This window comes from Haliotis asinina, chromosome 12 (genome assembly GCF_037392515.1).
Source record: "Haliotis asinina isolate JCU_RB_2024 chromosome 12, JCU_Hal_asi_v2, whole genome shotgun sequence".
NCBI lineage: Eukaryota > Metazoa > Mollusca > Gastropoda > Lepetellida > Haliotidae > Haliotis > Haliotis asinina.
In genome coordinates, this window is record NC_090291.1 from 8,815,625 (window position 1) to 8,830,719 (window position 15,095).

At 36.7% G+C, this 15,095-nt stretch overlaps 1 protein-coding gene across 1 annotated transcript in view; it reads right to left on the reverse strand.

The window, feature by feature from the left end:
* LOC137258725 (CAP-Gly domain-containing linker protein 1-like) overlaps nucleotides 1–15,095 on the reverse strand; it is a 63,430-nt gene that overhangs the window by 10,322 nt on the left and 38,013 nt on the right. The window contains exons 2-6 of the mRNA XM_067796418.1: nucleotides 9,346–9,424; nucleotides 2,835–3,018; nucleotides 2,078–2,141; nucleotides 1,084–1,159; nucleotides 83–178 (exon numbers count right to left, since the gene is read on the reverse strand). Coding sequence (XP_067652519.1) covers nucleotides 83–178; nucleotides 1,084–1,159; nucleotides 2,078–2,141; nucleotides 2,835–3,018; nucleotides 9,346–9,424 — 499 coding nt within the window. The remainder of the gene's footprint in view (nucleotides 1–82; nucleotides 179–1,083; nucleotides 1,160–2,077; nucleotides 2,142–2,834; nucleotides 3,019–9,345; nucleotides 9,425–15,095) is intronic.

Genomic DNA, 15,095 nt, shown 5'->3' on the forward strand with positions numbered 1-15,095 from the left:
CTGCTGTATCAGAATATTGAAATATTATGGAAATGATTTTGCCATGCTGCTAAATAGCTGAAATATGTTGATGGACTGTTACCTTCTCTATGTTCTCATTCTTCATAAGTTCATGGCGGACCTGCAGCTTCAGGTCGTTCATCTTCTTCTCCAGAGTTGTTATCTTCTCATTGGCTGCCTGAAATACATGTCTTTTCATTTGATGTATGCAGTCTGATACTAGTAACATAGGCGTTGATAGCATGAGTGACTCACAATCAACTAGGTCAAACACACAATATAACTATCCTTGCATCCTGCATGAAGGGCAAAAGTTGATTTAAGGGTGGCAAAAGTGTGTTTCTCAGAGACAGAGAACTGAGGAAAGATTGTTTCCGGGCAAGAGCTAAAGCATATGTAACAATATGGCAGAAAGGAAATTATTCAGAGTACATCATAAATATCCTGTTAATACCTTACAAATTGCTTCTGGATACCTAGGAGTAACCACTATGTGCACATTCAAATGATACAATATATCTCGCCTGGTAAATATCTTCATGTTGTTGTTGTTTGGGTCAGTGAGTGAGTGAGTAAGTTTAGCCTTACTCCACGCCCAGCAATGTTCCTGCTATATAGCAGCAGTCTGTCAATAATTGCATCTGGACCAGACAATCGAGTGATCAACAGCATGAACATCAATCTATGCAACTGGGATACGATGACATATGTCAATCCAGTCAACTAGCCTGATCCCCTAACCACCCATTACAACAAGCATGGGTTACTGAAGATTCTAGCCTGCATCTTCATGAATATTGGGGTCAATGAGCCATAATTAAGATGACACAAAACATAATAATATAGACTTTTCAGGCGATGTGGTAGTTGAGTGGTGAAAGTGTTCACTTGTCACACTGAAGAACTGGGTTCGATTCTCCACATGCATAAGCTCTGTTTCTGGTGTCCTCCATTGCAGTATTACTGGAATATTGATAAAGTTTCATAAAAGCATACTCACTCGTGCACTAAGTCAAGACCATCATGTTGATTTGATTGCAGACACTGTAACCTATTAAACATAAACTCCATCAAGGAACTTACATGCAATTTCATGTCTTTTTCTTCACACTGGGAAGCCATTTTCCTAATTTCTGTATCCTTAGATCGACTTTCAGCCCTGGAAGAAACAAATTGATAAGAATCTACAAGAAGAGTACAGACATTTGAGAGGGCTGGATAAATGACCAGTAATCAGAATAATCATCAATAGGAAACATTGATAATGATTATCAAGAGGCAAATGGTGTAATTGATAATATTGCATATTAACTAATAATACTGATGAAATATAGCTTTACTTAACACTGACATTACACAAACAAAGTTTCTACTCAACAGTGGCTCCTAAATATCATGTATTATATTAGGATATATATATATATTCGGGATACACAATATAGCTATAAAGCTAAATATCTCACCACTCAGCAGAGATGTGAAATATCTGATTGAAAAAAATCTGTAGGCATTTTGGCTAGAAGATGCTTTTCTATCACTGATTGATCAGTATTCAGGTAATAACTTTCGATCTCTATGAATAGTATCAACAGTCAGCACTAACATTTGACATTTTCCTCCATTGAGGATGCTGATTTTCTCAAACATGTCTGAACCTGAGCTTTTGCACCTATACGGTTTTAGCATTAATATCTATGTATGAGGTCAGCTTCTAAATATTCTATCTCCTGTACTTTGTTCTTTATCACTGTGTCAAGTGAAGACACACATCCACAGCGAAGTTGACCACAGCTGGGATCCCTCCCATATCTGACAAGTAGTGTGAGCAGTTCAAAAAGTCACTAAGAAAAGTCTAAAATTAAATACAAACTGAAAAGTTGTTTCCTAAAAGAATAGGATAGGATATAAGATATAGGATTTTTATATAGCGCACATATCCATGCACTAGTGCATGCTCAAGGCGCTCAACAGTCATGTCACAACAAAGAAATCTAATTGCACAAACTCTGTAACAGGGATCAAGAAATAAAATATCTATTTTCCAAAACGTATTGAAGAACTAACTACTTTTACATACACTGCCACTTCGAGGTTTTTCTTCGTGGACTCAAGAGTCAACTCTGCCTTCTCCACCTCTGATGCTGGGAAAATAAAAACAGTTCATACTAGCATTGAAACAAAGGAAAACACTGTTTTGTACATTTGTTTTTTAACAGCACACCCACATGTGTTTGAGAAATATGACAGCAGACAAAATTAATGTGACTGATGTCATGACCAGACAATCCAGAACCTGGGATGTAATGACATCATTCAACCATGTCAGTGGTGCTGGGTCACAATCCATGAACCTAGGATGTGATGACATCAGTCAACCGTGTCAGTGGTGCTGGGTCACGATCCACAAACTGTTCATAATGTTATGACCTATAGTTAGTAAGTCTTTTACTCAATACCAACTTCTAAATGCCCCTCAAGAATCAGACCTGTAGTAACTCTATAGTTTATCAAATAAAACAATAGTGACATTTTCCACATTAGATCTTATGATATGAATCACCTACTATGTCAGTGTTCATGAATCTGAGATATTTTTTCCTGGTTGGTATGCCGAATAGAATAACTACAGAAACATTTCATTTTCCACTTTTGAAGTTCTAATGAAAGTTATTTTTGTCTTTGTTTCAAATTGCCTGGTGATGAAAAAGTAATTTGTTAAAAAGTATGTTCTCATAGATTTTGTTCCTATTCAGGGTCCATGGATCTATACACACAGTTTTAAAAAATTGTGGTAAGTATTTAGGATCCTCATTTGCTCAACGGCAGGTCAGTACCTCGTATTTCCAGGTTGCGCATCCTGTCCTCCATGACATTCATGGCACGCTGTTGCTTCTCCATCTGATCGTTCTTCTTCTTGGCTTCCAGACGCAACTTCTCCAGAGACTCATTTGCCAGGACGAGTTTCTGACTGGCATCACCCTGACTGGACAGCAGACGGTCATAGTCCTCCTGGAGTTTCTGTCAACAGCAAGTCATTCATGTTCACATCCTGTTAACATTCAAAGGCATAACCTTTGAAGCTGAAACTTTGAACGTACGATCACTGAGGACTATAACGATGTGTTGAACTATTGTTGAGTCTCTGACAGCAGTTAATTGATGGTAGAAACCAAAAACTACTGATAGATTGATAGTATGTGTGACTATCAATAGTTTAGTAATTGATTTCCGCTGATAAATGCGCAGCGCAAAATACAGCATGTTTGGGTGCAGACTTGCAGTTTCATTGAGTTTATGTTTTAACTGTAGCAAGTTTCTTAGGTAGCAAGTTTCTTGGGTAGCAAGTTTCTTGTCAGTAATCAAAAGACTGAAACTACTTCAACTTGTATTTATTTCACATACACTATACATGTATTTGGCAAAATGACTTTTAATGGGACAATTCAGGGAGAGAAAAACTATGACAATAGTATAGCACTAGTCAGTTGCAACAGATTGTCACTATCACAATGGTATAGCAATAGTCAGTTGCAACAGACTGTCACTATCACAATGGTATAGCAATAGTCAGTTGCAACAGACTGTCACTATCACAATGGTATAGCAATAGTCAGTTGCAACAGACTGTCACTATCACAATGGTATAGCAATAGTTAGTTGCAACAGACTGTCACTATCACAATGGTATAGCAATAGTCAGTTGCAACAGACTGTCACTATCACAATGGTATAGCAATAGTCAGTTGCAACAGACTGTCACTATCACAATGGTATAGCAATAGTCAGTTGCAACAGACTGTCACTATCACAATGGTATAGCAATAGTCAGTTGCAACAGACTGTCACTATCACAATGGTATAGCAATAGTTAGTTGCAACAGATTGTCACTATCACAATGGTATAGCAATAGTCAGTTGCAACAGACTGTCACTATCACAATGGTGTAGCAATAGTCAGTTGCAACAGACTGTCACTATCACAATGGTATAGCAATAGTTAGTTGCAACAGACTGTCACTATCACAATGGTATAGCAATAGTCAGTTGCAACAGACTGTCACTATCACAATGGTATAGCACTAGTCAGTTGCAACAGATTGTCACTATCACAATGGTATAACAATAGTCAGTTGCAACAGACTGTCACTATCACAATGGTATAGCAATAGTCATTTGCAACAGACTGTCACTATCACAATGGTATAGCAATAGTCAGTTGCAACAGACTGTCACTATCACAATGGTATAGCAATAGTTAGTTGCAACAGACTGTCACTATCACAATGGTATAGCAACAGTCAGTTGCAACAGACTGTCACTATCACAATGGTATAGCAATAGTCAGTTGCAACAGACTGTCACTATCACAATGGTATAGCACTAGTCAGTTGCAACAGACTGTCACTATCACAATGGTATAGCACTAGTCAGTTGCAACAGATTGTCACTATCACAATGGTATAGCAATAGTCAGTTGCAACAGACTGTCACTATCACAATGGTATAGCAATAGTCAGTTGCAACAGACTGTCACTATCACAATGGTATAGCAATAGTCAGTTGCAACAGACTGTCACTATCACAATGGTATAGCAATAGTTAGTTGCAACAGACTGTCACTATCACAATGGTATAGCAATAGTCAGTTGCAACAGACTGTCACTATCACAATGGTATAGCAATAGTTAGTTGCAACAGACTGTCACTATCACAATGGTATAGCAATAGTCAGTTGTAACAGACTGTCACTATCACAATGGTATAGCAATAGTCAGTTGCAACAGACTGTCACTATCACAATGGTATAGCAATAGTCAGTTGCAACAGACTGTCACTATCAAAATGGTATAGCAATAGTCAGTTGCAACAGACTGTCACTATCACAATCTTATAGCAATAGTCAGTTGCAACAGACTGTCACTATCACAATGGTATAGCAATAGTCAGTTGCAACAGACTGTCACTATCACAATGGTATAGCAATAGTCAGTTGCAACAGATTGTCACTATCACAATGGTATAGCAATAGTTAGTTGCAACAGACTGTCACTATCACAATGGTATAGCAATAGTTAGTTGCAACAGACTGTCACTATCACAATGGTATAGCACTAGTCAGTTGCAACAGATTGTCACTATCACAATGGTATAGCAATAGTCAGTTGCAACAGACTGTCACTATCACAATGGTATAGCAATAGTCATTTGCAACAGACCGTCACTATCACAATGGTATAGCAATAGTTAGTTGCAATAGACTGTCACTATCACAACAGTTGTTTCCCCATCAATAGTCACCCCTAATGATCAATGTCCACAATTTTTCTCCCAATTTGAATATGGCTGCCATTATATCTACATAAGGGGAGGAGCCTCTGTTGCTCTTTTTGGGGAGTTGCATATGCAGAAAATCCTATATACAAAGAAAATCAATGTGGAGCCTTCCTTTTTTGATGAAATACTGCAAATCATGAAATATAGGCCACCAAAATAATTCAAATTTCAGCCCTTGAATTTGATTGTGTCAGGAAATTAAATTAAGTTGACCTGTTTTTGAACTGTAAACAGCATTTGATAACAGGGTGCTCATCAAACCATGCAAAACAAATAATGCCTGAATCGCCCTTAATCCAGCAAATATGGTAACAGCCCAACAAAATACATATGCAACATGTAAATCTGTTGACAGATATAATATACAGTTCCCTGAACATTTTGGTAATGTATTACTGAAAAAGATCTATGCACAGAAGTGTGACATGTTTTATAAATATTAGGTCAAACTACCTCATCTGTTATCACCGAGGCCAACTAAACCACCTTGGAATTGGATCAAAACAAAAAGTACGCATCAACAAAGAGCCCCCATCATAACACCTTGATTTGTTTACAATATCAATAAACAGGTACTTTCACAGAATGGTATTGAAATTTAACTTTCCAGTGGAAACTGGTGTCAATTATTAAATGCATTCACTAAATGACAAGGCCCTCTGGCAAAAGTGGAAAACCTATCTTTATTTATCAGCTAAATAAACCAATCAGCACTGAGGAATATTATTTTTCTGTACAAGTGAAGAAAGCATTCAGATTTCTGTACCTTGAAAACATACAACAGGAGTACTGAACGCAAAAAAAAAAAAGAAAAAAGAAAAATCCCAACACTATATAACATAATTATTGTTTTAGTGTCACAGCATCTTCACCAAACTGGTGTTCTGTTGCTAATATTGGACTTTCCAAATCAAAGTGATACAGAAATGAAGAGTTTCAGAAAGTCAACATCTGAATTCAGGGCAAGAACACACATTCCATCATTTAGACTGAAGGTCAAAGTTCACTGTGTGTCTGCTTGATACTGCCCTCTATGTAGGTGTCTTCAGATCTGCTCACAGTTATGCTATCAGTTTAAAAGATGCAAATTCAATAAAAAATATGGAAAAAGATTTATCACAATCCAGAGACAATAAGTGCCATCTCCTCTTGTTGACAATGAAATACTTCTCCTAGACATTCGATTAAACCTCAAAAGGTCGTAGTCTTGACAACCACTCATCACCATGCTCAAACCCTTGCTATATAGTTGTGATGAACTGGAGTTACCCCTCTATTCAATATCATGTTTTTCAAGCGCTGTTCAGTAATCTTTAGCACCAAAATTGTTTACTCCTTAAAATCATCAAATCTAAATAAACAACTACAAGAAAACACTGATCAATGATACTGGTTGCTTGATGTTATAATTCTACCAAAGTAACTGGTGTATCTGATTGTTCAGCAAGACAGCACCCTATTCCACATGTTCTAGAGACATCTCGATCACCAGAATCTGATGGCTATCCAGCTAAGGTTCTTATGTACGTCTGATCTGACTTGATCCACCTCCTCCCCTCCATAACCTGTCAGAACCCCCTGTCACTGCTTTAATGTCAGACAGCCTAATTAGACCCCTGCCCGACTGGTCTTGCTTTCTAAGAAGGATTAGCCTACCTTGCAGCTGGAGGATAAAAATAGACACAAATAATAATATACTGGACAGGAACAGAAACAATGTTGTTGGCACGGTTCCACACTGTTATATTAGTTACCAGATTCCATATACACAGGAATTACTCTTGTCGAAAGACCACTTCAAAACCTGAACATAGAGCTATAGAGGTTACTTCTCCCAATGTCCTCATGCTCATGTATTCTCTATGTCCTTGTGTCCTCTCAATGTCCTACTGGTTCTCAGATGTCCTTACATTCCCTCAAGGTCCTAATGCCCCCTAATTTTCTCCGAATTTACTAGTGTCCCTACCAGATAACCTGCCATGTCCTTATTCTCCCTAATGACATATTAATGTCCTGCTGTAACTAATATGTCTTCATGTTGTCGTAATGTCCTTGTGTCCCAGCAAATGTCCAAATGCACTTGTAATGAAACATCTTTGTACAAAACTATTCTTACCATTTACATTATCTCATGAAAGATGTTTTCCTTTCTGCCTTTCTCTTTATGTTCAGATCATGGCTAAGCATATACAGTCTTGTTCACTTGTCTTAATGTCCTCCTGATGATCTCAAGTTCCCAATTGTCCTCCTGCTGTTCTAGTGTTCCTAACATTCTTCTTTTGTCCTAGTGTTCCTGATGTCCTCCTGATGTTCTCATGTTCCTAATGTCCTCCTGATTTCTAGCGTTCCTAACATTCTTCTTTTCTCCTAGTGTACCTAATGTCCTCCTGATTTCTAGTGTTCTTAATTGTCCTCCTCATGTTCTAACATCCTACAATGACCTCATGTTCTAATGTCCTACAATGTCCTGCCGAAGTTCTAATGTCCTGTAATATCCCAACTCTATCTCTGCATCCTAACTATCTCCTGGTGTTCCAATATCCACATTTTGAAGTCCCTACTATGTTCTAATATCGTCCTAGTGTCCCCAGTGTACAGAAATCCAACTGTAGTCTTTGGGTAAAAATAAAGTCTCTAAATATTCTAATCAATTATTTATACCTCTCCACCATTCTATTTTTCAGTTGGATTATGGCTAACCAGTCACTGTCTTGTTCACTGCACACTAAACCATGAAGATAATGCCAAGCTATTGCAAGTTTCAGTTATCACCAGCTTGATGATGGTGTTAGAGATACACCAAAACATCGATCTCACTGTAGCCCAAGAAGTCGTTCATCCATAGATTGCTATCCTTCTCCACTGATGTTGCAGAAGCCATTACAGGATTCATGTGAGATTCTCTTTATTCCTCCATTAATATGGTAGCATGTGTTGACATGGAGAAGTTGTTGTTGTCAATAATGATCAGATTGGTATGAAAATAGTATCAAGGAGTAACTTTCTTCACAAAAAAAATTCCATGGAAAAAATCCTCCAAAGGAAATACAGTCATGTCTCGTTAATCTGACCTCCATTTATCTGACAACAGGCTTTTGTTGTTAACAAACTGACAAAACGGAATTTAGTCTCAATTATTTAGTCTGACATCCTCATTAATCTGACAATTTGCTGTGCAATGGACAATCTCGGATTAACAAGACCATGATTCGAATCGTTTAATTCACACATGCTGGATGAAGCATATGTTCTGATATCCATGCATGAAACAGTTCAAAATTAACATTGAGGTGTTCGATAAGATAATTATGTTGTTCACTTGTTCCTCGGGGCCCATGGGTTGATGTACCCTCGATGTTTGCTTATGATCCCTCAGCCTTGAGCTCAGGAAACATAAACAAACATCGAGGGTACATCAACCCATGCCCCCCTCGTGACCAGTGAACAACTTATAATGTTCCTCTCATGACCAGTGAACAACTTATAATGTTCCCCTCATGACCAGTGAACAACTTATAATGTTTCCCTCATGACCAGTGAACAACTTATAATGTTCCCCTCATGACCAGTGAACAACTTATAATGTTCCCCTCATGACCAGTAAACAACTTATAATGTTTCCCTCATGATCAGTGAACAACTTATAATGTTCCCCTCATGACCAGTGAACAACTTATAATGTTCCCCTCATGACCAATAAAGAACTAATAATGTCATGGATATATTCCTTGTCTGTCAGGTATTGGGTGAGTGAGTTAAGTTCTACGTTGCACTCAGCAATATTCCAGCTATGTGGCAGTGGTTGGTAAATAGTCCAGTGATGGACAGTATGAGCATCAATCTACACAAATTAGTACCAATGACATGTGTCATCGAAGTCATCATGCCTGATCCTGTTAGTTACCTCTTACGACAAGCATGGGTTACTGAGGATCAGTTCTGACCTGGATCTTCACAGGTGCGGGTGTCAGGTATTGCCCCCACCCCAGATTTTCCAGATGCTACTCTTACCTTCTTCTCTTCCCTCTCCCTGTTGTACTTCCCCTTGAAGTTGTCCAGCTCATCTTGTTTGGCCTTCAGCTCCTTCTCCCTGCACGATAACATGATCACGTTAACATCCACCACAGAACATAACTGCAGAGGCTTCATGGGAGCTGCCATCTTGTCTAATATGAAATATTTATATACTTTAAGGTAAGAGATTAACCCATTGAGTGCAACCATACTTGCAGTACATGTATCAATGTCTACTCAAATTTGCCACCACAAGTTATCGTGTAGCTATGTCAGTGGTATTTCCAAACATGTTGGCCAAACAGGCACAAGAAGCTATCTCTCCTGGCAGTATCAAAGAATGCCAGGAGAGACAGCTTCTTGTGCCTATTTTGCCAGCCTAATGTAGCTACAAGATAACTTGTGGAGACATTTGTTTCTTGTGCCTGTTTTGCCAGCCTAATGTAGCTACAAGATAACTCGTAGAGGCATTTTCGACTAAAGTTGATACTACATGTGTACATGTAAGAGACAGTCAAACTTCAGGATTTATATTTCTATGTTATAGACTCCTGAAAGCATGGTAAAAGTCAAGAAAGCACTGTTGAGATCATATCCTTATAGTGCACACAGGGAAATCATATGTTTCGAATTCTGTCTAATGAATGTTATTGTATGAAGACAGTGATAAATTTACTGTCTCACAAGAAAACTGAATAACATAAAAAATTAAACACCTTCATCCAACGTTTGATGAAAAATTATGCATACTTTGATGTAAATGTGGTAAGAGATTTTACAGTTTGAAAATCCATGGAAAAACAGTATACTGGAACAGATACTGCTGTTTGAGAAAGCTTTTTCGGAAAGGACGTGTCGACGGTTTCAGTGGTCATTTAATAAACTTTCAGGAGAAACGGGGGTATGCACACCCCTGCACCCAAACCCCTATCCAATCTGGATCTGCCTATGATATACCAATACATAAATATGATAATGCAACATACAAATGGAATTCAGTACCTGAAACATATGCATATTGATATTGTGAATTTCAATAGATATGAAAGGCAAACATTCTGAGTTAATCCTCCTTATCTTGAACATGAGATAACATTCACTGAGACTGACAGTCCATTATTTCAAAATGAGTGTCCATGGAAAATGTTCTGGAGGTTTGACATGTACCTGTGTAACCATGGTGACCATTGCATGACACTGAGTGATGAACTGTATTGATTAGAAGAATGAAAGACATATTTCTAGTCTATTGTCATTGATTACTCATAGACTTAATTTGAGTGATTGAGCGAGTGAGTGAGTGTGGGTGAGTGAATTTAGTTTTACGCCGCACTCAGCAATATTCCAGTTATATGGTGGTGGTCTGTAAATAATTGAGTCTGGACCTGATAATCCAGTGATCAACAGCATGAGCATCGATCTGCGCAATTGGGAAGCGATGACATGTGTCAACCAAGTCAGCGAGCCTGACCACCCAATCCCATTAGTCACCCCTTATGACAAGCATAGTCGCCTTTTATAGCAAGCATGGGTTGCTGAAGGCCTCTTCTACCCTGGGACCTTCGCAGGTCAGACTTAATTTGAAAAAGGAACAACTGGCTTATTGTACAAATGAAAAACTTTTAATTTCTACCCATGGCTGGTACTGATATTTAAAAATAGTATATCAATTGCAGCCTTTCAGAGATGAAGAAGTCACTTCAGCACACAATGTTTTTTTAAAATGATGTTACAGCACAAATAAACCTATGTGCCTTTCTGCATCAGTATGCTCATTAGTGGCAGAAGAAATAGAAATAGTTAATCATTCAACATTCATATGCCACTGTCATACGTCTTAACACACTTGTAGCCCATTAAAACTATATACTAGTATGTATTCATATGCAAAAATATTTGCAAGACATAAATTAATAAATAGTAAATGTCATTTTAATGCAAAAGCTCCAGTAAACATTTAGAAAACATAGAGGTCATTTCTCACAAACTGACAAGAAAACACTTCTGTAATAACATCAGAGTGCTAATGCAGTCAAACAATTATTCAAAAGTCAGACACACAATTCAGTGCTATAATGCAAGACAAGCAAGATCGGTTGTCTGTTAGTATTTAGGGCCTACATTTGTAGGTAAATGCAAGACAAGCCAGACTGGTTGTCTGTTAGTATTTAGGGCCTACATTTCTAGGTAAATAGAAACACAGCCACAAAAATAAAGTGCCAAGGAAACACTTGCCTCTTGTTAATAAATTTTTAGCCATAAAAAAGATCAGTTGTAAGTCCTTCATAGACGCTGCACTCACGATACAAAATTCACTGTTGTAAAAGTTCAATTCCAATGGATAATTTGGCCACTTCTTCATCAATGTTTATCTTACCTCTCGATATTGGCCGCAGCAACCTCTGCTAATGATGGTTGTGGATGTGTCCGAGATACTTTGCGAGTTACACATTTATTTGTACCCGCCATTTTGATCATATTTGGGCTTTATTTGGTGAATAATACCTATTTTTTTAATCACTCTAGTTCTTGAAGAGTCTTCCAGAAAAACACCCAGACTGTCATCTGAACAATTTAATACATATTATCACCAACTCTGTTTTTAGTCAATAACATTCAACTTCTGTAACAAACATAAAATGGCAAGGATTTACATTGATATAAATAGGTGTCTTATCTGCAATGCATCTTGAAACAGCAAAACATACTGTACAAACAGTTCACAAGAACACAGTTTCCCCCTCTGCATTAAAACTATACTTATCCATTTGTGAATTATCTACATATTTCCAATTCTTCACATTACAAAACAACTTCTTTGATCAAAATAAACTTAAAGGATCCATCCAGTAGATTCCAATGACCACCCCTACGTGAAATCCATGCACTGAGTTCAACAAGGGTGTTCTCTGTGCCCTTCATTATTAGCAGTGGCTGCAAATAAACCAACCCTCCAGCATTACAACACATCTATTGACTATGTTAATACTCAGTAATGTCAGCTCTTATTCCCACACAGTGATGTTTATGTAAAAACTTTATAAACCATAACTGCCCCGCCACATACAACAGAAACCCGGCCCAGTATAAACACTGTCCATTCACCACAGGTCACTATCACAATTAGTTTTAGACCAGCAGCACGAAGGGAAAGGAAGTATTGTCCAATGAAGGAGAAAGGATTTTCACATAAGCTCTTCACAAATGGCCAGGTTATGTATACCATATTGACTTAATAAGAAATGCAAGACATTATCTTATTATGAGGTAGTCATGTTTGGGAAATATTAATAAGGTGATCATACAAAGCATAATGCTGATCACCTTTGTTGCATATCTTTGTGTACAATAATTCATTATCAGAAAACACAATGATTAAGCTGCTCCGCCTGGAACTTAATGCCTAGTAAACTGTAACTAACATGCAGTGTAGAGCTGATTTCAATACCTCAATCACACCAGTACCTAAGTCCATATTATCTGAGCAAACAATAGGGAATTATATACCTTAAACAATATAAAAGAAACATTCATTGGACTGTTTCTCTCATATACACTGTTGCTGTTAAGTAGGTTGGATATAGCAAGCAATATCAAAATCTGTCACTGACTCTTTAACTGTTGTCTATTTTTGTTTTTCTCATTATTATTAGGTTAAAAAATGTGGCTTTTGATGTCTATAAAAAATAATGATTTACCATAATGATTTATGTGGTCTAAATAATGTGAGAATACCATCGTTTTTGTTTTAACATCTGAATTATTGTTTTCAGTTTCACTAACATAATTTATAGTGTCATGGCAAATCATTTGAAGGAACAACATCGTTGGTATTATCAGAACTATGACCCACAGCTTTGGACCATTTGTGACATTTCTGCCATTTAAACGTGCTAATAGCAAATATGGATGTATAAGGCAGAGAAATAGAACAAGTATATATGAATGACAATTTCTTTAATGTCTCACCCCTATTTTCATTTATACAACATGTTCCATGTCTTTTCAGGTAACGAACTGACTTACCCTTTCCATGAGTTTGTGACAGGTGAGGCCAAAGAACTGGCATTGTCACTATCGCAGAAATAATCCTCCTTTTACAGATGGACACATTTGTTACCTGTGTTTAACATAAATGTGGCCTGTGCTTATTGCTTATTGTCTGCTATTGACATGATATATTTTCTCGTTCATCTGTGACAAACATTGACATGATGAATAAGATGAAGACAGTCCTCGTCTAATACACTGAAACTGTGTTCACAAGCCTAATGTGTATATATTTGTATCTTTGTTAACCACTCAAAAAAAGGGAAGATCAGGATATTCTTAAATTCTACAATGACTTCAGTAAATACTGAATTGTGATTGGTTCATTAAAGTAGTTGACAGGAATATCAAAATTTCAAACTGATTTAATTTAGGAGATAAACATACTGTGTTGGAAAATCAGAGGTATATAATGAAATTACAATAGCTCTACATTTGATTTAAAACCAAATTTGTAATACAATATTAAATTACAATTACTCTAAATGTTTCTTTTAAATTTTCATGCTTCACATTCAGTCCTAAATCAAATTTAGAGCTACTGTGATTCCATTACCTCTGATTTTCCAACACAGTATGTTCATCTCAAAAATGAAATCAGTTTGATTTCACAAGCACCATCAGAATTCCAGAAGATTCGGTCAGTTGCTCATGATATCAATCCCTGGATTATTTGATCCAGACCCGATTATTTACAGAATGCTGTCGTATGACTGCAATATAGCTGTTTCTTCATTACACAACAGACATATGAATATAAGAAATATACATTGTTTTGTTATTTTTGTGTTAAGCAATAACATATATATATATCTACATGTGAAATGGCTTCCAAGGTGGTACTGCCTTGGTGAGATCAAGGCATATCTTCCTCATTATACTCTGTAATGCAACTGTGTCACAATGTATTGCAGACCATTGTGATGTCATCATTTTCCATGACATCACAAATATTTCTGCACTAGAGAAGATGTTTTATAGAAACATTTTACAGTTAGGACACTGCTTATTGCTGAATACAAATAAAAAGTTAATTAATAAATAAGTTAATTTTGAATGATAAATATATTCTCACCTTTAAATATGAAATATATCAACACACTTTAATGAAGTCACAACCTCCTTGGAATTTCTTGTAGAATGATTTTTTATGGAGGAGTGATAACATATTTGCCATCAGAAGATTCTGAAATGCTTTTATGTGATACAACATGACTAGATCCCAAGATATAAAAAACATGTATCAATAAGGAAATATTCTACATCATTGATGTAAACTAGCTCAACTACCATATACATCAGAGAAAATTCTGTGGAACCAAATCAACAAATACATGAAAATAGATATATTTATTGTATGATATGAATTGTATATGAGAATCAGATAATAAAACTTTCCAAGTAAAATATACACAATTATTTACCACAATTTAGAAGATTTCAATACCGACAGGGCATCAAATGCGGAATATCTTCTCCTAGAGTCCATGGTTATTTTTCAATGTGTGAGCTGGCTATAGAAACCAGTCACTACGCATTACATGTGAGGCTCTGCATGAGGTATCCAATCTATAATTGTAAATCAATTTCAAATTTCATCAACCTTACTCTAAAAACATATAAAATTGATAGAACAATGATTACAGATAATATGCAACAATAAAAATATTTTGTAACTGTAATGTGAAATTTTGGAG